The sequence below is a fragment of the Ictalurus furcatus genome, chromosome 4 (genome assembly GCF_023375685.1).
Source record: "Ictalurus furcatus strain D&B chromosome 4, Billie_1.0, whole genome shotgun sequence".
In the NCBI taxonomy this organism is placed as follows: Eukaryota; Metazoa; Chordata; class Actinopteri; order Siluriformes; family Ictaluridae; genus Ictalurus; species Ictalurus furcatus.
Genome location: NC_071258.1, coordinates 14,766,692 through 14,792,913, shown reverse-complemented (window position 1 = coordinate 14,792,913; position 26,222 = coordinate 14,766,692). Strand labels below are relative to the sequence as shown.

Below are 26,222 nucleotides of genomic sequence, written 5' to 3'. Positions count from 1 at the left end.
GTGTGTGTATGTATATATATATATATATATATATATATATATATATATATATATATATATATATATATATTTCACAGATAATCTATACACACTCTATAGTTGTTGTCCTATCACGTATAGTTGTGGGGAATCAGTTGATAAGTTCCTTCAGGACAGTCTATATATGGTTTATAAGGTATCCAAAGTGGATTACCCAAATTAAATGTTACCAGATAAAAGATGAGACAAACACAATTCAAAAATGCTTTTAGACTATAGCATAAGAGAACATGTAATTAGAATAGGGGTGTGTAGATACAATGGATTTTTTTATATCCATTGTATCATATTTAAATGTATTAGTTGTAATGGCAAATGAGCGAATGAACAACCTACACAGAATGAAACAAAAGTACAGAGGCAGGAAACAATGGTCTCATGGTTGTGTAACTGAGTATGACGACATTTATTACTGTATGTACAAGATCACATGTACTGTATGTATGAGATCACAACATTGTGATGGTGTACTATAGTGTATATTCCAGTTTTATGCCCAGGATTCAGGATAAGCTCAGGATTCACTGCGAAACTGACCGGGATAATATGGGTTACCAAAGATTTATTAATGAACAAATGAATAATAAATGCTATGCAAGTGGCATGTTTTTCTGTATCCTATCTAATCTAGGGATGAGCTGGGGGAGTACACGTGGGGTTGTGGTCTTTGGAGGGGTGACCCTTACCTAAGAATCCAAAGACTGTATTCAGAGTTGGCGACTTATTTTGGCAAGCATTGAAATAATACATTATTGCCAATATATCAATGCATGAATAGTTATAGTTGCAATTATTGCATTAATCTCAACAAATTTAGTTTTCTTTAACAAAATGGCTAACAACCACATTAGTCGGCAGCTTGTAAAATAGCATTTTATCAAGTTCATTTGTACACACAACTTAATGTAGCCACGAGATACAGTACAGTATAAATCAAGGTTATAAAATCATGTCTGAATTAAAGTGTCTGTGCTTAAGTCTGTAATTCCAATTGTGCAGAATGAAATCCTCACTATACCTCACTAGCAATCAGGCTTCAATACTGACCTGTTCCAGGCTCACTTGCAATGTGTGAAGAGGAGATGTGGTTGCATAAGGTGTCAGGAGCTGCCCTTAAAGCAAAGACTCCCATCTTGTCAAGCAGATCAATGCTAACCTATGAGAGTCATAAAAGTAGTTATATCTCTGGTGAGGCAAAGCAATGCCCTACAAACTAAAGTGTTTGTAAAGTGTTCATCTTACCTGTGCAGGTACATTGCTAATGTTCTTGATGACCAGAGGGAGGATTTGTCTCTTGTCTACCAGCAGCCGCTTGAACTGCAGGACTGGCTGTCCATGTTTAGTCCTCTGGATTGGTTTTAGAATAGTTATGCAGGGCAAATTACCCTCTCCCACCAAATCAAACACCAGCACCTTGCTCCTGCCCAAAGAGAACACATTAATAAAGATAAAGACAATAAAGACAAAATACTGCCTTTTCTTTGTCTGAACTAAGAGGGGATCTTAGGAGGTTGTAATACGAGCACATTTTTGGACCCAAATAGATTAAATAGGCTTGGACCCAACCAAAATAGGAATATGTCAGCGCTAAACGAAAAAACATGTGCTTGCATAACCATGAAAACAGAGCCAAGAGGCAAAAGACTCAAATAATCTTCTTGCTATAAGTTTACAAAAAAGTTGTAAACCTTTGTAGTCTACTATTTTAAAACTCTTTACTCTCAGACTCTAAACATCATTTCGGTTATATGGACCAAATTAGCATAATGGAATTACCATATATTTCTATGCACGTTCTAGAGGCCATCAACTTAGCAAAATTATTATCTTGTGATGTGTCATAGTTACAAACTGGCCTGCATTCATTATTATAATTAATTTGGATGACACCATAGGTGACACCATCCAAATTAATTAATCCATAGTTTATCAAAACACCCACACAAATGTATATGGAATTTATCAGGAGATCAATCTGAATGCTCACACATTTAAAATAGAGTGCTCATTTGCATGTTGCACTCTATGTATGCTTAAATTTCCCTGTGTAAATATTGATGCAATGTTTAAACTTAAACGGCTGACTTAAGTCACCACATATGAATATTGCCTGGTTTAATGTAGGAAAATATAGGAAAAAATAATGTTTAAGCATTGTTCTAATTTTTTAAATGGATTATTTTGATCTTAACATAACATTTCTGTGTACAAACTATATACAGTAGATAGAAAATAAACTTCAAAATTTGTACATTTTGTTGTGTCAGGTTCTCTAAACATCTGAGATTTAAATGGGATTTCCCTGACCCATACAGCATGAAAATGTAGTGAATTCATTTTAATTTGACAAAAGAGAGCATTACTGAAAGTACTTAAATTTACTCATTTATAATAATTTCCTCACTTCCTCAAGTATACACCCCCCATAGTCAATACTTTGTAGAGGCACCTTTGGCAGTAAGTACAGCTATCAGTCTTTTTGGTTAGCCCTCCACAAGGCTGGCACACTTGGACATCTTCCCCTTTGTAGACATGTTCAAGCTGGGAGAGGTTAGTTGGTTTTCCCTGATAGACAGCAAGTCTGTCCATAGATTTTCAATTTTAGGTCATGGCTTTGACTAGGGCACTCCAAAACATCCACCTTGTTCCTAGCAAGCCACTTAGCTTTCTTATATTTGGGGTCACTGACCTATTGGAATATGAATTTCTGACCCATTTTGGCAAATTTTGGCAGACTGTGGGTGGTGTCAGGCACTATCCACTTCTTAATGATGGACGTAACAGTGCTCCAGGGTATATTCAAAGCTTTGGAAATCCCTCACTTGATGTGTACCTTTCCCCAAGTTGGTCATGCAGTTGTTTTGAATGGTCTTTGGAGTCTATTCTCCTGCATTTGTGTGGATGTGCACTTGCAAAATGAAGGCCGATAGTAAACTGTAAACTGATAGCTGTTAATTCAAGCTATCGTGTTAATTGCTGTGATTCCACACAAATGTTGGAAACTCAAGTCACTATGTGTCTCTGAAGGCAACTGGTCAAGAGATGTCATAGTAAAGGGGGTGTATACTTATCAAACCAAGAAATTTTTGTTGTTAATTTTTAAATAATGTTAGACATTTTATCGTTAGCTTTTCACCAATTCCAGCTTAATGGTCAAGCATATTATATATATATATATATATATACATATATATATATATGCTTACCCGGCTGCCCTTTCTAGAGAGGCTTCAAACACTCCAAGGTAGGTCTGCATGTGCTGGGGAGTGAAGGTAATTGTAGCAAAGGCATGTGAGTGACTGGGGATACTCATCCGAGTAGGGCTCAGTTCAAACACCTCAGAGCTACGTATGGACATCTGAAACAGCAATATTCAATAAACACAATCAAGGTCTTTAAACATGACATGCTCATATTAGCAGCAGTTACACACAAACACACCTGGTTGAGGACAGCTTTCACCTGTAAACTAAGTTTACAAGCTATTTTGCCAGGGTTCGTAAGACGGAAGCGGGCCTTGGCTGACTGGCCAACCAGCACATTGTTGAAGACAAACTTGTTCTCGTCCTGGATGTAGATGCCCATAGCCTCTTGATAATGCTTACATTGTAGCATGTTACTGTTCTTGCACAATCTGTGCTCTTCAAAGATTGAAGCAATATCTTCATGGGCTATTCCTACACAGAAAGAAGTGACATACACTGCCAGTCAAACATTTTTGAATACTTGCATTGACCTGCGTTTTATTACATATTAATCACTGTTATTACCACTGGCAAAACAAAAATATACAGAGTACATTAAATAAGTCTCAAATCTATTTGATAACATCATTTAAAGTGTACTCCAATGTTAACCTTATCTACCACAATCAAAAAATTTTACAGGTCTCCCTGAAACAATACAGATACCCTCTGGCTCGAAATAATAAATATGAGAGATTAGGTTGAAAAACACTAGAGTATTTCTCCAGTGTTACTATCAGCTTTAAGACAAATATAGAGATAGGTAACAATTTAAAGGAAAAACGGGTGACTCTATTATGTTGGGGTGAATATATTTGGGGTCCACTTATTGGCAGAGCCTATCATCAATCATTCTATCCTTATTGTCTATTCCAGGATGACAATTCCCCCATTCACAAGGGCTCACTCAGTGGTTTGATGAGTATGAAAATAATGTAAATCATATGCTATAGTCTTCACAGTCAGCAGATCTCAACCCAATTGAACACCTATTTTGGACCAACATTTTACCTCCACTATAGATGTGTTCAAAGCTCCCACCTACTCTCAAACAAATTCTGGCCAATAATGCCCACTCCTGCTTACACACTTGATGAATCCCATTCTCATCCGCAGAATGTTTGACCAATTCCGTCTGTTTGTGTATTTATTTTTTGCATGTACCAGCACATGACATTTTCTAATGAACTTTGTTGGTTCTATTTCCCAAAATATAAAGAAATTAGTAATTGGCCTTGCTTTTCCAATACTTCCAGAGGAGACTGTATATAATAGACTTGTGTTTGAATGGTGTTGGCATCAGAAGTGAGTAAATATTTAATATGAGACCAGTCATGCAGTAGTTTAAAGACATGATCTTATTTTATGCTACGGAGCCATAATTAAAAAAAAAATTTTTTTTTCGAACTATTATTTATTTATTTTTTTTATTAAATGTTCCAAATTGCGTATTGATTAATGCAAATACAAAAATGGGACAAGACATGCTATTTTGATCATTTAAAAGATGCTTTTTTTGTGGGTGCATGACTTTTTACACATCTAAATCATGGCCTGGGTGTTCAAAAACATAAATAATGAGACTTTAAATTAAAACTCCTTAAAAATAACACTGAGTTATAAGTTTGCCTGTATCCTAGCTAGTTAATGTTTTTAGGAACTTACAAACCTGGCATGCAGACCTCTGCTAGCAGCTTGTAAAGAATCCCTCCTGGGCTGTCAAAAGGGTCTCGATCAGTGATGTCCACCACCAGGCACTCCTCCCAGCAGCCTACCTGCTCTGCTACACAGTCCACAGTTACCACCTGCTGGGCACCAGGTGGAAGGACGCCAAAGCATGGAGACAAGGAGAACAACCCCATAGGCAAACGTGTCTGCAGAATTAAGTAGAAAAGAGACAAAAAATAAATAAAGGAGGCACTTTATTTTTTTTATTCATGAAATAAATGCCTGTAAGGGTATTTCTGTAAAATACTGTATACAGTGAATATAAAAAGTCCATGTTATAATTGCAGGTTTTTGTGATGTGAAAAATCATGTCATAATGTCAGATCTTTTACCACATTTATATAGCAACCAACGATATTCAAATGAAAAACAAATACAAAGATTTTTTTTTTGGGGGGTGGGGAGGGTGGGGGGGGGGGTTGTAAAAATAAAAAATTACAATAACTTGGTTGCATAAGTGTGCACACCCCTCAACTAAGACTTTGTTAAAGCACACTTTTGCTTGTAATTTAGCACTCAGTATTTTTGGGTAAAGAGTCTATAATAACTACGATATTTTTCTTCAAAAAAAATCACTTTTTAAAGACAAAGAACATGAGTCTACCATAAAATTGTACTCATTTGACATTTTCCTTGACTAGTCTACTGATAATATAATAAACTTAACCAGTCTTGGGTCACTGTTATTATATGCCTTGAAACATATCAGCAAAGGTTCTGATCCTTTGGCGGTCAGCATTGCATGAAACCAAGATGTCTAGAAAATCCTACAGAAACAGCTGATTTTATTTGGGGTTAATCGGAATCACTTCATTGATAACAGGTGTATGGTAATTACTTTTACACCTTGAGTTTGAATGTGATTAGTTCTGAGCACAATCACATGCCCCATTATAAGAGGGTATGCACACTTATGCACCCAGATTGTAAATAGACACAACTGTGTAACAACTAAACACCCATTAAAATGTAGTAAGAAGAACATGACATACAAAGGCCGTTCATTACCTGAGAAGGTATGGTGTCCCTAATATTGTCCTTCTGGGTAGAGTCAGACTGGCGTAATTTAATGGTGGAGGATAATCGTCTTGCTGAGTTGTTCTCTCTGGAAGATTTCTTGCCTATACTGTAACAAATAAGGTTTCTAATTAGAGAGTTTCATTTATGAAGGAAAAAGGTAAAATCTTAATATGTATGGATCAGTGTCTGTACCCTTTCTTCTGTTCAGACACTGGGACATCTTTAAACATTCTGGAGATGGTGAAACAGATCTCAAATTCACCCCTATTCTCCACAGTAATTGTTTGTATCCTGCGGGAACCATGCTCTACTGAGCCAAAGTTGATGTTATTCTCAGGGTGGATGCTGTACTTGGAATAGAGACACTGCACAGACACTTTGATGGGTATGATCTTAATGGTTTCTCCATCTTCATCAATATTTGGTTCAATGACCTAAAACAAATAATCACTAAAGTTAATTTTTGATATGAAATAGAGATCTACCAAAAATCTATATGAAAGGATTTTCTGACCTGACAGTGTAAAATTGGCTGTTGTCTGATAGACACCTCCTTGTTGTAGCAGAAGGTGACTTGGACACATGTGTGCCGGTCAGTGGGATGAAGAGAGCCTTTTTGAGGTGTAATAGTGAAGAGTGAGTTGAGTTTAGGCATTCCAGGCTCGGTAGGCTCCAGGATGAACCTTAAATAGCAATATCATTGCACATTAGCCACAGAGCTTTTAATGGTATTTTTAGTCCTTGAAAAATTATAATATTGTATATATTGGATGCTTATGTAGAGTATGTAGGTGTGAACATACTTGTAGGCAATGTCATGTTTGCCCTTGTTTTTCAAGTTAACAGATAATGGCAGTGTTTCTGATACTTTGATCATGCCAAAGTCCAGACTGGTGTCTTTACCTAACATATTTGTTATCAAGACAAAATGCAAACAAATGGTTATTTATGGATGGATTAAAAAAAAAACAAAAAAAAACTTGGTGGATATGGAGGAGGAATAACAACTACCTTTTGGAAATGTAATTTCCAGGGCCACATCATACGCCTCTGCCACAATATTAATGTTCTCTGTATGGACAACACCAAGAATATTCTCCACATCTGACACCTGACCAGCACACACGCACACACACACACACACACACACACACACACACACACACACACTTTAGGTATCTGTAAAAAAAAAATCAGTTTAACAGCAAATCTTACTGTTCTGATTATTCTTTCATAACTATGACCCAAGGTGATCTACCACTTTAAAACATACAATTCTTTGTGAAATTGAGATCTGTACTAACATTTGAGCTATTGGTCAACACCTTACCTCCAATCTTATGGTTTTCTTCAGACTAATAGGTTTTATGGCTTGGAAATGCATGAGCAAGGAAAACTCTGAGTGCGCCACGATGATGCCGTGGTCCTGGGAAATGCTGAACTCCTCACCCAGCACCTCAAGGGCACTCAGCCTCCAGGCGACTGGCAGTGCAGTGGGGTTACGCAAGCACAGACTGCGTGTCTCCCTCCTGGAGGACCATAGCCATGGGGAAGACATATTATATTTACACAGGGTAATCAAATAGAACTATTATGGCAACAAATCTGTCAAAATACATCAAATGTAGAATTCAATACATTAAAATATAAAACCAGAATATGATATTTTTGTTATATTTTATATAAGCAATAAGCAAGGCGCAGGAAGTAAGGGTTAGCAGGACCCCCAATTTTGAAGATTCCTTTCACTGCAACTGCTAAATTATTACTTTTATAATAATAATAATAATAATAATAATAATAATAATAATAATAATAATAGGGGGACACAGTGTCTTAGTGGTTAGCACATTTGCCTTGCACCTCTCGGGGTTCTGGTTCAAATCCCACCTCTGCCCTGTGTGCACGCAGTTTGAATGTTCTCCCCATGCTTTGGGGGTTTCCTCTAGGTACTCTGGTTTCCTCCCAGTCCAAAAACATGTGCTGTAGGCTGATTGTCATTTTCAGATTGTCCCCAGTGTGCGAATGCATGTACGATTGTGCCTTGTGATGGCTTGTCACCCTGTCCAAAGTGTCCCCCGCCTTGTGCTCTGAGTATTTTGAGTGGTTTTTGAGTTTGTATGTCAGAGATAGCATTCATCTTACACCACAGCGAATGGCCAACAATTACAATTTTTAATTTATTAATTATGACAAATAACACTTTTTAACTAATCATACAGGATACACTCACTGTACACCTGCACATTCATGTAGTCATCTAATCAAGCAATCATGTGGCAGCAATGCAGTGCAAAAAAATCACACAAATACAGGCCAAGAGCTTCAGTTAATGTTCACATCAAACAATACAATGGGGAAAAGTGTGATCTGTGTGTCTTTAACCGTCGCATGGATGTTGATACCAGAAAGGCTGGTTTGAGTATTTCAGAAATTGGTCTGAGTTGACAGGAATTCTATAGTAACTTAAATGTAAAGAGTGATTATCCTTTCTGGCAGCTCGAACCAATCTGGCCATTTTCCTCTGACCTATTTTATCAACAAAGCTTTTCCACCCACAGAACTGTCACTCACTCATTGTTTTTCAGTTTTTCTTTCTGTAAACGCTATTGTCTGTGAAATTCAAACCAGCCCTTCTGGTACCAGATTTCTCAGCTTTAGCTTCCCATTACTCTTGACTTTCTGGCACTAACTGAGACCTGGATATCTCCACAGAAATCAGCTATGCCGGCCGCTCTATCCTCTGCTTATGCTTTCTCTCACACATTTACATTTACATTTACATTTATTCACTTAGCAGACGCTTTTATCCAAAGCAACTTACAAATGAGAAAGATACAAGCAAAGACAAACAAGAAAACAAGAAAGAAACAAACAAACACTCCACAGGAAACTGGCAGGGGTGGTAGTACAAGTCTGCTGGTAGTACAAGTCTGCTGTTGTCTTGGAGATGGTGCTTCACACCTCTCTCCCTGTCTCATCTCAACAGCTCATCCTTCCAATTCCATGCAGTTACAGTTACCTCCCTGATTAACCTTCTCATCATCACCATCTACCGCCCTCCTGGTCCGCTAGGAGAATTTCTTGAAGAAATGGACATGCTCCTCAGCCTTTTCCCTACTGACAGCACCCCTCTTACAGTCCTTGGAGGGTTCAACCTCCCCTCTGACAAGCTTGAGCCCTCTTGCCTTCTCCATCTTCTCCCTCTTGTTATCACTTATTATCCTTTACCATCACTCTCCCTATCCTGCCAAAAAACAGCTATCAATACCTCTCTCCTACCCGTTAAAATCTCCATTCTATCTCTCCTTCCGCCATAGCTTCCTGCACCCTGCATTCCTTCCAGACCCCGACTCCTTTTCCTCCCTACTATTGCAGTTAGCCACAGACACTTTCCTCTCCATGGACCTTCTCTGCCCTCTATCCTTGAAACCTAGGAAGCTTTCATACCCTGTTCCTTGGCTGTTGGATGCGCTGTGCAGCAATCGGCGAGAACTTAGAACAGAAGAGAGAAAGTGGAGGAAATCACAACTCCTCAACACAGATCTTGCCATACTCTCCAGTCCAAATTCTCATCTGAAATGACTTCTGCTAAGACTACCTTCTACAAGGAAAAGCTGGAAACTTCTGCACAATACCCTCACAAGCTCCACAACATATTTTCTTCACTAATCAACCCACCAGCTCCTTCTGCTCCATCCTCCCTGACTGCTGAAGACCTTGCCACCTGTTATGATGAGAAGTTTGAAAAAATCTGCCAGACTTTCACTTCTACCCCAACTCCTATACTACCCACTGAGGATTCCCCTTCTCCTTCACTGGCACATTTTTCTAATCTTGCAATAAAAGAGATCCTGCAGGTCATCTTGTCCTGCAATCCTATCACTTGCCCATTAGATCTAATCCTCCCACAATGCTCCAGACAATCTCTCAAGATCTCCTCCCCTTCATCACTACTATCATCAATGGCGCCATATCATCTGGTGATGTTCCAAGTGCATTCAAGAGAGCAAGGGTTATTCCCATCCCGAAGAAACCCACTCTGGATCCCTCTGACATCGTCAATTACCAACCAGTATCACTACTCCCTTTTCCTTCTAAAATCCTTGAACACACTGTCTACAATCAACTCTCACAGAACAACCTCCAGAATCCTAACCAGTGTGGCTTCAAAGCGGCACATTTCACAGAAACTACCCTTTTGGCGGTCACTGAGAAGCTACATGCTTCTAGATCAGCCAAACTGTCACCAGTCCTCATCCTCCTCGACCTTTTAGTAGTGTTTGACATAATCAACCACAAGACTCTCTTGTCCACCCTCATGAGTCTCGGAATTCATGGTTCAGCATGGCAATGGTTTGCTTCCTACCTGGACAGTTGCTCATACTAGGTGATGTGGTGGGAATCCAAATCTGCTCCCTGCAGACTCTCTACTGGTGTCCCATAAGGTTTAGTACTTGGTCCTCTTCTGTTCTCCCTCTATACTCGATCTCTTGGTGAGGTCATATCCTCACATGGGTTCTCATACCACTGCTATGTGGACGACAATCAATTCATCCTCTCCTTCTTTCCCTCAGATCCTCTTGTTTCTGCTCGGATCTTAGCATGTCTGGCAGACAACTCATCATGGATGGCAGCTCATCAGCTGAAACTGAATCCCAGAAAAACTGAACTGCTGTTCATCCCAGCTCATTCATTACCATCTCAAGATCTTGTGATCTCCCTGGACAACGCTCTAATCCCACCTTCGGTTACTACACTCAACCTTAGGGTAACCATCGACAATCAACTTTCCTTTTCCTCTTATTTTGCTAATCTGACATGCTCATGTTGATTTCTCCTTTACAACATCAGAAGGATTTGTCCATTTCTATCCATACAAGCCACTCAGGTGCTACAACTCACTCCTGGCAGGTGTGCCTCTGAGCGCCATTCGACCTCTGCAACTGATCCAGAATACAGCTGCATTGTTTTCAACCTTCCCAAGTTCTCCCACACCACCCCATCGCTACGCTACCTACACTGGCTTCCTGTAGCTGCCCACATCCGATTTAAAACTCTGATGCTTGCCTACAAAGCCAAAAATGGACCAGCACCTACTTACCTCAAATCACTTATCACACCCTAGCCTGCACAACGCTATCTCCAAACCTCTAGCACTGCTAGACTGGTGCCACCATCTCTCAAGGTACAAGGAACGCATACATCACGACTCTTCCCTGTTCTGCCACCTAGGTGGTGAAATTAACTTCCCTTAGATGCCCGAACAGCTGAGTCACTGGCTCAAACAAAAGACCTACCTCTTCCTAACATACTTAAATTAGCACTTTTCATTTTTAAAAAATGTCTGTTTTTCTTACTATATTAGGTCCCAACAGAATTTTAAGATGGTGATGGTATTCTTAGTCCGTGACCTAGTGAACCAGTATCGCAATGTATTTATTAATAGAGACTTCAAAGCAATTGTGTAAGTCATTCTGGATAAGGGCATCAGCCAAATACCATAAATGTAAATGTAAACATTCATGCCATGAAACATTAAAGGCTGATTAGATAACTGAATGAATGTGCAGGGGTACAGGTGTTCCTAATAAAATGGATGGTGTAAATCCCCCTTGTGCCACCAATACAGCTTCAAGGCATGGACTCCACAAGGCTTCTGAAGGTTGTATGTTGTATCTGGCACCAAGATGTTAGCAGCAGATCCTTTAAGTCCTGTTAGTTGTGAGGTGGGGCCTCCATGGATCGGACTTGTTTGTCCAGCACATCCCAAAGATGCTCAATTGGATTGAGATCTGGGCAATTTGGAGTCCAAGTCAACACCTTGAACTCTTTGTCATGTTTCTCAAACCACTCCTGAACAAATTTTGCATTGTGGTATGGCGCATTAACCTGCTGAAAGAGGCCACTGCCATTAGGGAATACTGTTGCCATAAAAAGGTGTCCTTAGCACGTGTACTTAATACATGTCAAAGTAACATCCCATATGAATGCCAGGACCCAAAGTTTCCCAGTGGAACATTGCAGGGAGCGTCATACTGCCTCCACCGGCTTGCCTCCTTCTCATAGTGCATCCTGGTGCCATCTATTCCCTGGGTAAGCAATGCATATGCACCTGGCCATCCACATGATGTAAAAGAAAACGTGATTCATCAGACGAGGCCACCTTCTTCCATTGCTCCACGGTCCAGATCTGATGCTTACATGCCGATTGTAAGCACTTTCAGCGATGGACAGGGGTCAGCATGGGCACTCTGACATCTGAGTCTGACATGTGATGCAATGTGATGCACTGTGTAGCCAATATAACAATACTTAAAGCACTCTATAATTAACAATATACTCTAGACTGTAAGGTACTTGTATCTGACATCTGCCATATACAAGTACTCTCTCTCTCTCTCTCTCATATATATATATTCCTTGTATGTTGTTAATTATAGTGCTTTATATATTGACAGAGACAAGTCTCCTCCTCTTATAATGGATGCATTATAAGAACGATAACATAATAGAAACAAGCACAATAATATAAACCTGTCATTTAGGTTACAGTCGTAAATATTCCAATCCACACTGCTGCAGAAAATGAACAACTTCTGATTAGAAAACTAAATCAACACCTTCTGATTCTAACAATTAATAATAATTTTAAATGTTTAGTTTAACAGTTAATTTTGAACTTTGGCAATCACAAGAATCAACTAAACCATCCAATTTTTAAATGGTGATTTTTATATTCAGTTTTTTCTCTCCTGACCTATTTTCCTCATTGTGTGCAGGGACTGTGTGCTCATGGTTACAATTCCTCACAAACTTCCAAATGTTTCATCAATGTGAGATTATGACCTAAAATGTTCTTAAAATAATTTTAATTGCATATATGAAGTTGCAATCTGTCATCCATTACACAGACACAAAGGATACACCCACACATACATTACTTATACACATATATGCATACACACACACACACACACACACACATAAACATATACAGTATCTCACAAAAGTGACTACACCCCTCACATTTTTGTAAACATTTGATTATACCTTTTCATGTGACAACACTGAAGAAATGACACTTTGCTACAATGTAAAGTAGTGAGTGTACAGCTTGTGTAACAGTGTAAATTTGTTGTCCCCTCAAAATAACTCAACACACAGCCATTAATGTCTAAACCACTGGCAACAAAAGTGAGTACACCCCTAAGTGAAAATGTACAAATTGGGCCCAAAGTGTCAATATTTTGTGTGGCCACCATTATTTTCCAGCACTGCCTTAACTCTCTTAGGGATGGAGTTCACCAAAGCTTCACAGGTTGACACTGGAGTCCTCTTCCACTCCTCCATGACGACATCACGGAGCTGGTGGATGTTAGAGACCTTGTGCTCCTCCACCTTCGGTTTGAGGATGCCCCACAGATGCTCAATAGGGTTTAGTCCATCACCTTCACCCTCAGCTTCTTTAGCAAGGCAGTGGTCGTCTTGGAGGTGTGTTTGGGGTCGTTATCATGCTGAAATACTGCCCTGCGGCCCAGTCTCTGAAGGGAGGGGATCATTCTCTGCTTTAGTATGTCACAGTACATGTTGGCATTCATGTTTCCCTCAATGAACTGTAGCTCCCCAGTACTAGCAGCACTCATGCAGCCCCAGACCATGACACTCACACCACCATGCCTGACTGTAGGCAAGACACACTTGTCTTTGTACTCCTCACCTGGTTGCAGCCAAACACGCTTGACACCATCTGAACCAAATAAGTTTATCTTGGTTCCAGTAATCCATGTCCTTAGTCTGCTTGTCTTCAGCAAACTGTTTGCAGGCTTTCTTGTGCACCATCTTTAGAAGAGGCTTCCTTCTGGGATGACAGCCATGCAGACCAATTTGATTCAGTGTGTGACGTATGGTCTGAGCACTGACAGGCTGACCCCCCACCCCTTCAGCCTCTGCAGCAATGCTGGCAGCACTCATACATCAATTTATTGAGGGAACCATGAATGCCAACATGTACTGTGACATACTGAAGCAGAGCATGATTCGTATGCAGTATTCCAGCATGATAACGACCCCAAACACACCTCCAAGACGACCACTGCCTTACTAAAGAAGCTGAGGGTGAAGGTGATGGACTGCCAAAGCATGTCTCCAGACCTAAACCCTATTGAGCATCTGTGGTGCATCCTCAAACGGAAGGTGGAGGAGCACAAGCTCTCTAACATCCACCAGCTCCGTGATGTCGTTATGGAGGAGTGGAAGAGGACTCCAATGGCAACCTGTGAAGCTCTGGTGAACTCCATGCCCAAGAGGGTTAAGGCAGGGCTGGAAAATAATGGTGGCCACACAAAATATTGATACTTTGGGCCCAATTTGTACATTTTCACTTAGGGGTGTACTCACTTTTGTTGCCAGCGGTTTAGACATTAATGGCTGTGTGTTGAGTTATTTTGAGGGGACAGCAAATTTACACTGATACACAAGCTGTACACTCACTACTTTACATTGTAGCAAAGTGTCATTTCTTCAGTGTTGTCACATGAAAAGATATAATCAAATGTTTACAAAAATGTGAGGGGTGTACTCACTTTTGTGAGATACTGTATATATAAATCTTTGTGTTTGCAATGGTAATGTATGAGTTTACATGTGTGCAACTTCATATATATACACCAGGGAAACAAGGGTCTGAAAGAAAATTTTTGGCAATTTTTTGTCCCAAAAATGATGACTTATTTCTTAGGGTCTTTAATAATTTTGGCACATATATTTTTGAAACAAAATACTATTTTTTATAAAAGTAGATTTTATGTTGGAATTATGATAAATAGTTTCTTCTGTTCGACTGGAAAGATTATACAATATTTTTTGCTCCTTTTTATGAAGGGTGGCAAAAATTCTGGAAGGCACTGTCACGGTAATATGTTATAAACATAGTTGGCATACAAAAGTCTATATTAATTTCTTTTACAGTCATTTGTCATAAAAAAATAACAACACTAATATGTGTTGGAAACCACATTACATAATATCATGCTCCTGACCTGTCCAGGAAAATCTTATCAAAATTAAGTTGCTTGTGCTCCACTTCCAGCTCTGGCCGGACTCCTCTGCAAGAGATGAAGAAGATGCCAGGTTCTGGGTTGTCCTTAATACAGCACACCACACTGTCTTCTGTAAGACCTGGAGTGGTGGGGTATGCCCATACTCTGAGCTCCTGCAAAGTGTACAGTATACAATGCTCAGTACATGAATCTGGCCTTATGGACAATATATACTTTGGACACTAGATGGAGACATTCTGCCTATGTGTTTTTTTCTTTTGACTTGCCTTGCTAACCTTTGTTTTCACCTTTCTCTGATTTGCTAGGCTATACCCTCCCTTTTCTTTGTTCTTTTTCAGTCCTCTGTACCTCATGTGTGTACTAAGCCACTGTCTTTGCCTTTTGTTACTACTGCTTTATTTTTTGCTGCCTGCCTTTTGACTTTTGGGTTCTTTTATGATTTTTGCCTTTTTTTGGATCTTTTGTGATTTTTGCCTTTTTTTTTTTTAACTGTTTGTTATTTTTGGCCTCTTTGGATCTTTTGTGAATTTTTCCTGATTACTTGTTTTTGGACTTACCGTTCCTCTGTTTAACGGATGGATTGTTTTTGGAGTAACTTTTTGAAGTAAATATTTTTCTGTTTTCCCCCTATCTCTGTCTCCTGGAGTTTCTCTGCAATTGAGTCCAGCCTAGCCTAGGTTGCCAACCCTTACAGTAAGATTGAGCCAACAAGATGGACCCAGCAGAGCAGAATTCCCAGAGACCACCGACCTCGACATGCTTCATTTCGCAGTGGCCAGTCAAGGGACCACAATGGGAAGACAAGTGTCAATAATGGTTGATCAAAGAGCAGTGACAGGAGCATGTGCTGACCCAGATCCTGCAGTATGTGGGGTCACTCTATATGTGTTGACCGGCACCCTATAACCCTACTAGCCCCCACAGATGAGCCATGTCTACCTGCCCCTCAAAGGTTCGATGGGAATCCAGGAGGGTGCTGTGAGCTGTACACTGGCTGCTGAGAGCCAGTGGAACCAGGAAGCACTTATAGCGGCATTTCAGAATAGTCTCTCGGACCCCATCAAGGATGAACCGGCCTCAAGGGATGCAGAGAGGGACTTGAATGCATTGCATGCCCTCTCAATTTGGCTGGACAACCAACTCCATGAGAGACAAATGGAATGCCATTCTTCAGCACTCAGTATCAGGTCTAGGACTTCACTTCTAGATTGCTCCCAAGACTCCAATTCATCAGAGGAAGCTATGCGGTCAGGAGGGACACAACTCTCCGAGACTGAGCTGAGCTGGTGTATGTGAGAGGTGTTGCCTCTACTGTGGGAAACCAGATCATTTCAGGTCCACTTGCCCAGAGTTATCAAGAAAAGCCCAGTTCCAGTAGGGCGGACTGTGATGGGACCCACCTTCACCCCAAAGTGTTCTCCAGTTATGGTCCTCCTTTCCACCTCCCTTTCTTGAGGTGGGCAACAGCACGCCCTTCGACAGCAGCCATACCCCTCAACTCTACTAGTCCACTGGGCTACATGCTCGATCAGGGTCCCACCTACCATGCCACATGCCTTCCCTGCACCTTCTCCATCATCTTCCGAGTCTCTAAAACTTCCCGAGTTGTCCTGAGTCCCTCCTGAGTATCATGACCTGTAGGAAGTGTTCACTAAGAAGAAGGCAACCAGTCTTCTTCCGCACTGATCCTATGACTGCTCCATTGACCTGCAATACTAGCACCCCAAGGGGAAGAATCTTTTCTTTCTCTGCATTTGAGACCAAAGCTATGGATGAATACAGGATGTCCCAAAAGTCTCCATATATAGGGGAAATTAACATTTTTTTTCAAAATGTAACTTTTGTGGCGACAGGCCGGTGGCTGGTGGCCACAGGCCACAGGACAGGGAGTGCTCCTCCCGCGACTACTGCTATGGTGTTGAAGAGACAGCTCCGCTTCAGCACCACCAATGTTTTGAACAGCCAGAGAACGCGTGGCTGCGGGGTGGAGCCGCCGACACACATGGCTGGCGGCTGATGATCAGCGTGGCCGCTCTGCACCATCCAGCAGCCGACGGGAGAGAATAAAAGGGCCATCCTCTGCTAGAAAAGAGAGAGAGGGCCCCCGAAGTATGCATGATAATTTGTTTTGTCTCTCTTGCAGAGGATTCGAAGGAATCGGAGGATTTCGCCCCCTGGCTGCACCCACTGAGATGTCTGACTGCAGAACTGGATCTCAGCCACTTGGAAAGCCCCCAGCACGGCCCCGGCAGCCCCGTGGATGACTCTGGCCCCGAGCACTTCATCCCATTGCACCTCCTTTGCACCCCACACCCTCACGGAATTTAAATAAACTCTGCACTTTTACCCCAGAAATGGTCTCTTGTGTGTCTGTGCTCAGCCCACCGCTGTCTAGGCTCGCTACACTTTATTTACAAAATATCCTCTACACAATTGCCACTTCTTTGTAAACACAAAGGAGTCATCTCTCCCAATTCTGGCAACTGTATCATGTGTGATATGCTTGCCATGTTTCCTGTTAAAGTCCATTGCAACCTTGGAGACTTTCTCCAAGCTCAGGAGGTGCTTCACTTCAGCTCCAGTCCTAGACCTGCCTGACCCAGCCCTCCCTTTCATTGTGGAGGTGGAAGCTTCAGAGGTGGGTGTTGGAGGGGTGCTGTCTCAGTGGTCATCTGACAAGAAACTCCACCTATACTTTTTTTTCACACTGGCTGTCCCCCATGGAATGAATTCAGTGTTGGCAACAGAGACGGCTGACAATCAAATTGGCCTTGGAGGAATGTAAGCAGTGGTCAGGGGGGCCCAACAACCATTCACTGTGTGGCCTGACCATAAGAATCTCAAATATATCCAGACTTAACCCCCATCAGGCCAGCTGGGCTCTGTTTTTCAAAAGATTTCAGTTTAATATCTCCTACTGTTCTGATTCCAGTTAACCTGAGACCCTGAACTGCCCCTAGTTCCAGCATTGTAGCCCCAGTTCACTGGGGAATTGAGACTGTTGTCTAATGGGCACAGCAGGGAGAGCCAGAGCCAGGAGGTGCTCCTAACTGACTTTTGTCCTTGCTTCTGTACACACCCAGGTATTGCAAAGGGGGTTTCATGGTTGATAACTTGCTGGTCACCCAGGTACAATGTGGACCCTTGACTTCAACAAAAGGTGCTTTTGGTGGCCCAGCATAGAAGCAGATACACAGGATTTAGAAAACGTCCTTTTCAATCCACTACCCATCCCCAAACAACCCTGGTCCCCCATATTGCTAGACTTCATAACAGGACCTCCCACCTCTCAAGGTAATTCAGTCATTAATTCAGTCACTCTAGTGATGAATGATAGATTCTCCAAGGCATGCCATTTGATCCCTTTACCTACTATAAACTTCTCTCTGCTCAAGTTACTGCTGAACTAATGTGTACACATATGTTGAGTTTATGGTCTCCCACAGAACCATGGCTCTCCCACAGGACAGCCGCAGTTTACCTTCTAGTTCTGGAAGACATTCTGTCAGCCAGCCTCTCCTCTGGTTTCCATTCTCAGTCCAATGGCCAGACAGAGACGTTGAAGCAAGACCTGGAGATGACACTGGCATCCACTACCCCAAGTTCCTTGCGCAACTACCTCCTGTGGTCAGAGTATGTGCACAACCCTATATGCTGCTTTTCTACTTGGATTTCCCCGTTTGAGTGCCAGTTCGGGTACCAGCTCGCACTGTTCCCGGAGCAGGAGCCCAATGTCACGGTCCCTTCAACACAGAGGTTTGTCCATTGCTGTCAGCGCACCTGGATGAAAGGCGTGGAGGGGTCTACAATGGGCTTCTCAGCACCAACAGCTTCAGGCCAACCTCCGGTGCAGACCTGCCCCAACTCGCGCACATCCTCCCTGCAGTTAATATCCCGTGAACACCCCACTTCCCCACTCACCCCCCTAAGTTCATCAGCCCTATCAAGGTGCTGCAAAGGATCAATGCATGTGGCATACCGTCTCCTTCTTTCTCAATCCATGTGGATCAATCACCAGCCCCATATCCCCTGCAACACACCCTCCTCCTTGTGTCATCAAGGGCTAGCCTGCCTCCACTGTCCGCTGCCTGCTGGATTTCAATCAGTCTGTGCACACATCCAGTACTTGGTGGACTGGGAGTGCTATGGCCCAGAAGAATGCTCCTGGGTTTCTCTCTGGAAAATTCTTGACCAAGACTTAATGCGGGATTTCCAGTTACACCATTCTGATTGTCCCCAGAGAAACACCAGGAGCCATTCCTGTTTGTATTTTATGGATTTTGAACACTAGATGAAGACATTCTGCCTTTGTGTTTTTCTTTTGATTTATTTTGTTAACCTTCTTTATTGTTTTCAACTGTCTCTGATTTGGTAGGCTATTTAAACCCTCCGTTTCTTTGTTCTTTGTACAGTTCTCTTGTTCCTCACGTGAGTACCCAGCAACTGTCTTTGCCATTTTGTTACTAATGCTTTTTCTTTTGCTGCCTGTCTGACTCTTTTGTGAATTTTACATGATTGCTTATTTTTTGGATTGAGGATTCGTCTGTTTAATGGTTGGATTGTTTTTTGATCTCTGATTGCTGTCTTGTGGAATGTTTTGGAGTAAAGATTTGTCTGTTTTTTTCCCTCCTATCTCTGTCTCTTGTCGTTTCTCTGCAATTGAGCCCAGTCTAGCCTGTGGAGCAGTGATTAAGTTGTTGGGTCATCACCACCATCACCTAGGTTCAAATTCTGTCCAGGGTCACTAACCCTTACAGCCTTTATTCCCTAAAAAAGTTTTCTGTATTGAAATTTTGTATTAAGACATACCTTTCTCTCATTGGGCTTAAGAACCATGCTCAGAGGGTCCAGGATGAATGTGGTGGATTTTGTGTCCCGGTTGAGGCAGAAATGAACCTCTGCCTCCATGGGGGAGTTGTTGTGTATTACTAGTCTTTCTGTGTTTTCTGGGGACTTCTTTTCCTTGTACCTATGTAAAGAGCTACAATGTTGTAACTTAATAATTCCTTTTGTCATCTCATTTACAAATTCCCCTTCATAACAATGTGATAATATGGTTATTTTCCAAGAGTATGCATTTGACACATTATTTAAATAATTTCTATATGTATGAGCACTATAAGTAATATTTGAGGGAATTATTATTATTAGGGAATGCATACTTAAATTCTAAGAGCAAGAAAAATAAAGCACCTGTCTCTAGTTCTTCCACAAAGCAGGGGCCCGAAGTCATAAAGGCCTGAGCGGATGATGTACGTCTTCTGTAAGTCATTCTCTTTCTGCATGGCCTTTTTACAGTGGGCAAACACTGTCCTATAATACACAAATAAAACCCATCCGAATAAACAACAGAATATGGGCAAACAGTTGCTAAAATGGGTTCTGGTCACAGGTCTACTGCCTGTTCTCCAGTTCTGCAAGTAATACTCACTTATAGTCTTTGCTGATGGATGGGAAAGCACAGATGCCTCTGCAGTAGAGCTGATAGCAGCGCTTGGTCCCCATCACTTCAAACCCCAGAGTCTGTTTAAAATCACCAGGCACAGATGAGTGGTACCACAGTTTCAGGGTCACTTCTCCATTTGCCGGCACAACCCAGCGAAAATGAGTGAGCCTTCATGAGAATGAGGATGAAATCATCAAAAAACAATAGTAACAAAAGCAAAAATGATTGTACATAAGAAGAACATAATCAGGTTTACTGTAAAAAAAAAAAGTTAAATGAGTAAAATATTTATATATATATATATATATATATCTCCATCCATCTTCAACCGCTTACCCCTTTTCAGGGTCACGGGGAACCTGGAGCCTATCCCAGGGAGCATCGGGCACAAGGCGGGGTTCACCCTGGGTGCCAGTCCATCGCAGGGCACACTCACACACCCATTCATACACTACGGACACTTTAGACACGCCAATCAGCCTACCATGCATGTCTTTGGACTGGGGGAGGAAACCGGAGTACCCGGAGGAAACCCCCGCAGCACGGGGAGAACATGCAAACTCTGCACACACGGCCCCGGCGGGACTATATATATATATATATATATATATATATATATATATATATGGATAGATAGACAGATAGATAGATAGATATTTAACAAAATACCTCTGGATGTGGTCTGTAAGACAATCTGTAAGAGACTTGCTGTGGTCAGTTTCAGATAAGGGGGTGCCCGTGTTCAATGGAGATGAATGAGAGTCTATGCTCTTGCTTCCTTTTTTTGCAGGAACTCGCCGCTTGTCTTTTGTGGTCCCCTTGGCTGATTCCTCTTTCACTGGGGCCTTTTTCCCTTTGCCTTTGTTCAGGATTGTAACATCCTCCTAAGCAGGCAAAGCAAACAACCAAGTGTCTATTTCACTAATCATCAAGTCTTTTTAAAGTTAGACTAAACGTATCAATCAAATAAAGCTTCTGAGCAGAACTGTCCAACCAAAAATACAATCATATTAAAAGCACCATAGATGATATTTTCCCCCCATTATTTTTCCTTGTGTCACCTGCCAATTGTCACCCACCAGCCAGCTCTCCCTTATCACATGACAGCTACCAATCAAAGAGGGTGAAGGCTAACATATGCTTCCACCAAGATACATGAAGCCAGGCAACTAGCCAGTTCAATCTTTTTGAACAGTAATGCTTCATCATGGCAGCTTAACACACTTGGGCAAAATGCTGTCTTCCCTTTTCCACATACAGTAGGTGAAATAAGTATTGGATAGGTAAACATTTTTTTCAGTAAATATATTTCCATTTAACATGAAATTTTCACCAGACATCAGTATTAACTCAAGAAATCTGGAAATATAAAGAATTCACAATAGTAAAGTCCATAAATAAAATTATGTGTAACAAAGTGGAATGACACAGGAAAAAAGTATTGAACACGCTAAGAAAAAGCAGTTCTCCAAGGCAAGGTAAGGCAAGGAACAAGCTGAAATCCGTAAGTAATTATGCAAATTCATATCAGCTGGGTTAGTAAATTGATGGTCTATAAAAAGGCTTTTTGTTACCAAGGTGTCACACAAGAAACATCTCATGATGGTTAAAAGCAAAGAGTTCTCCCAAGTCCTTCAGAACCTTATTGTTGCAAAACATATCGATGGAATCGGATACAGATATATTTCAAAACTGAGTCCTCCAGTAAGCACTATTGGGGCCATTATCTGCAAGTGGAAGCAACGTCACTCCGTCTTCAACCAGCCACGCACAGGAGAACCTCGCAAGATTTCTGACCAGGGAGTCAGAAGAATAGTCAAAAGAGGCAACCAAGAGCCAATGACCACTTGGAAAGAGCTCCAGAAACACTTGAGGCAGCAGGTGCCATCGTCACAGAGAAAACAATAGGCAATGCACTCCACTGCTCATGCTCACCTCGCAAGACTCCATTACTAAAGAAAAGGCATGTTGAAGCTCATTTAAAGTTTGCTACAACTCATTTGGACAATCCTATAAAATACTGGGAGAGTTGTAGTCTGGTCAGACGAGAGAAAAAATTTAACTTTTTGGCTGTCACCGTATTTGGAGAAGAAATGCCGCTGCACATCACCCTTAAAACCCTATACCAACAGTGAAGTTTGGAGGTGGAAGCATCATGGTGTGGGGCTGTTTTTCATCACATGGTACTGGCAGACTTCATATAATTGAAGGAACAATGAATGGAGACCTTTCCCTCATGATTCTTGAGAAGAATCTGCTGCCATGCACCAGAATGATGAAGATGAGACGTGGGTGGAACTTCCAGCAGGACAACGATCCAAAGCATACAGCAAAGGAAACTCTCAATTGGTTTCAGAGAAAAAAAAATCAAGGTGTTAGAATGGCCCAGTCAATCACCTGACTTGAATCCAATTGAACAAGATTTAAAGACAAAATGTTTAGAAGAATCGGTCAAAATCACACCTGAATACTGCCGCCGATTAATTTCTTCATACAGGAAGCATCTTGAAGCTGTCATTACAAACAAAGGCTTCTCTACTAAGTTTTAAATAAATTTCAGATAGCGTGTTCAATACTTTTTTCCTGTGTCATTCCACTTTATTACACATAACTTCATTTATGGACTTTAATGTTGTGAATTCTTTATATCCCCGGATTTCTTGAGTTAATACCAACTTCTGGTGAAAATGTCATGTGAATAGCCCCATTGGAAATATATTTACTGAAAAAAATGTTGTTGACGTATCCAATACTTATTTCCCCACTGTATATGAGCTCACAGATGCCCACGATTGGCTAGTGTTGCTGATATTGACAAGTAAGAGACAGTATAACATTCCTTCAAAACCCAGACAGCACAGCCAATTTTGCTCCCTTGCACCAATGAATGTGAAATCAAGATTTGAACTTGCAAGATTTGATCTCCAAACAATAGGGCAAACATTTTATGTTCCACCATTAGGGAGTCCCATGATGTTTCTCTAATGTAAATTCTTTTTCTTTTTTCTTTTTTTTTTTTTTTTTTAAATATTGCTCAAGGAAAAGTATCCACAGACCTTTGCAGACACTGTGGGGCTTAGGGCTTCTGTCTCCAAGTCAATCTCCCGCTTCTCCTCGGCTGAGTCTTCCAGAGATGAGGGCATTAAGAAGGTGAAGCAGCCAGGAGTAAGACGAAAGCTGGACACCACTCTCCTTTTGGGGTATGGGACTATTGAGAACAGCATGGGAGGAGGAATAGGTGGACCTGCGGGTCCAAGCCCTAACCCATCCAAAACCTAGGGACAACATCGGAGGGTGAGTAAAACATCAGTTCTGGGATTTGCATTTATTACCTTATACAGCCATGTCAAAAAATAAGCACACCCTATGACATATTTGGACAAGCAAACATTTGATCCTCTTTGAAACAGTACCTATTAATAAAGTTTACACACTATCAAATGACACATAAAATTACATTTTGTAGTAATTTTCACAATTTAAATGAATAAAAAAGTTACATGGAAAATAAGCACATCCCTACATTTATCACATCTTCAAATCCATAAAATTAGAATCAGGTGTTCAAGTGATTAGAACCTGCTTAGGGAGTGTAGGTGGAACCTGTCTTATTTATACCCCTCTCACATCTAGTGTCTGGTCTTCCCTTTGCTATTGAGGTGTGTGGTGTCATCATGCCAAGATCTAAAGAGTTCTGTAAGGCCCTCAGAAAAAAGGTTGTGTGGACGCCCACATTTAAAATGATCTCCAAATTATTTGAAATAGATCATTCCACTGAAAGGAACATCATCTACAAATGGCACAGATTTCAAACAACTTCCAATTTGACCAGGACTGCCCATCCCAGCAAATTCAGCAAAAGAGTAGACCGTCTGATTCAAAAAGAAGTCAAGAACCCCAATATTTCACCACAGGATCTGCTACCAAGTGTTGCAACTGTTGGTGACAAAGGGCATGCTTCTACAATCAGAAAGAGGATGCACAATTTGCCAGAAAAAAGCATTTTGCAACACTACAGTTTACCAGTGAGCATATAGGTGTAGCGAGGTGGAAAATAGTGTCATTATTTAAGTTGATTCAGTCCTCGAATAAGTTCTTAAATAGAGTTGAAGGGTTGGCTATATTATGAGTGATGCTATATTACCTGTGTATTTTGGGAGTGGATGTAAGTGGATGAAAAGGTCAATGGGCCAATCAGGAGTGAGCGTCAGGTCACGGGACGAGAGAGAGAAACGAGAGAGAGAAGAGAGAAGAGTGTGCGTGTGGAAGGAGTGTGGATTCGCTAGCTGCGTTTTTCTCATGTACCATCACTGCAAGTTAAGTAGTCGACCAGAGCACTATATGTGACTTTAGTGGTGGAATAAGCTATCTGTGGCGAGTATAACCTCGGAAAGACGTTATATTACCACGGAAAGAATATAATAGCTAAGAGCTAGCTGTTAAGACTTGAATGCTAGTGCACACGTGCACTTTGCTAATAAGTTAGCGAACAGCTGACTGGATGGGCAGAGACTGTGTTTGTCACTGAGAAAGGAGCTGTGGACTTCGTGGATGCCTACTTGTGCGTGCATCTCATTTTCTTCTATCTTGCAATGACCCAGTGTGAGTGTGACCATGTGATTTACCAAAAGGTATCACTTCTTTGTTTTTGCCCTCGCGGTGAAGCAGCCATTTGGTTTGAGGCTTCTACGTATGCCAGCTACATTCAGGCCTGCAACGAGGAACTGGGTACCATTAGTTTGTTTGTTTTATGGGGTAATGCCGGCTTTTGTTGGTTAATCTGGGAGAATAGCCTATATCTTTTGAGTGTTGTGCACACATTTTTCTGTTGCTGTGACTGTGACATTTGAAACTTCTTAAGGGATTCTGCGAACTGAATATAATGTCAAATTGAAGCCGAAAGTCTAATGACTCAACTTTTATGTTAAATACTTTATGACTATAATAGTAAAAAATTTAAAGGTTTAAACATTTGTTTGGTTATTGACTTTACATCTACACTTAAGTTCTCTACACTTTAAGTTAGTCTATTTTCCTAAGATCGTAGATAGTTGATCAGTGATGAGAGATATTATCATGGTATGATGGGATATAGTGGGCATTTCATAAAGAGTATATTTACTAATTGGATAATTCTGGAATGCATGTGGAACCCAAGGCATTAGCCGAGTAATATAAAACACAAAGAATTTAGTATTTGGTATTTCTCTTGATAAATAGAAAAGAACTCAGGGTAGCTCCCTCAAGTAAAAGGTATTACACCAAAGGGGCACTACATATGCAAAGACAAGGCCTTTTGGAATACTGTGCTCTGGACAGACGAATCAAAGATTCGTTTGGCCAAAGACTTGTTTGGCCACAGTAACAGCAGACATGGTTGGTGCAGACCAAAGACAGCTTTTCAGGAGAAGCATCTCATACCAACTGTAAAGCATACTGGTGGAAATGTTATGGTATGGGGTTGCTTCGCTGCCTCAGAGACTGGACAGCTTTGATTTGGTTCTTTGATATGAATTCTGCATCATATCAAAGAGTGCTTGAAGATAACGTGAGGCCATCTGTCTAAAACTTGAAGTTGAACCGAAAGTGGATCTTCCAACAGGATAATGATCCTAAGCACACTAGCAAATCCATCAAGGAATGGCTCAAAAAGAGAAAATGGAGGGTTATGGAATGGCCTAG

The 26,222-nt window shown here is 41.1% G+C and overlaps 1 protein-coding gene across 1 annotated transcript in view; it reads right to left on the bottom strand.

The window, feature by feature from the left end:
• LOC128606753 (hydrocephalus-inducing protein homolog) overlaps positions 1-26,222 on the bottom strand; it is a 76,250-nt gene that overhangs the window by 12,559 nt on the left and 37,469 nt on the right. The window contains exons 20-36 of the mRNA XM_053623134.1: positions 23,597-23,815; positions 21,210-21,424; positions 20,526-20,708; positions 20,288-20,407; positions 19,904-20,063; positions 15,074-15,246; positions 7,363-7,561; positions 7,044-7,143; positions 6,836-6,935; positions 6,547-6,715; positions 6,225-6,466; positions 6,021-6,138; positions 4,954-5,158; positions 3,481-3,716; positions 3,246-3,397; positions 1,282-1,459; positions 1,087-1,195 (exon numbers count right to left, since the gene is read on the bottom strand). Of these exons, the coding sequence (XP_053479109.1) occupies positions 1,087-1,195; positions 1,282-1,459; positions 3,246-3,397; positions 3,481-3,716; positions 4,954-5,158; positions 6,021-6,138; positions 6,225-6,466; positions 6,547-6,715; positions 6,836-6,935; positions 7,044-7,143; positions 7,363-7,561; positions 15,074-15,246; positions 19,904-20,063; positions 20,288-20,407; positions 20,526-20,708; positions 21,210-21,424; positions 23,597-23,815 (2,878 nt within the window). The remainder of the gene's footprint in view (positions 1-1,086; positions 1,196-1,281; positions 1,460-3,245; positions 3,398-3,480; positions 3,717-4,953; positions 5,159-6,020; positions 6,139-6,224; positions 6,467-6,546; positions 6,716-6,835; positions 6,936-7,043; positions 7,144-7,362; positions 7,562-15,073; positions 15,247-19,903; positions 20,064-20,287; positions 20,408-20,525; positions 20,709-21,209; positions 21,425-23,596; positions 23,816-26,222) is intronic.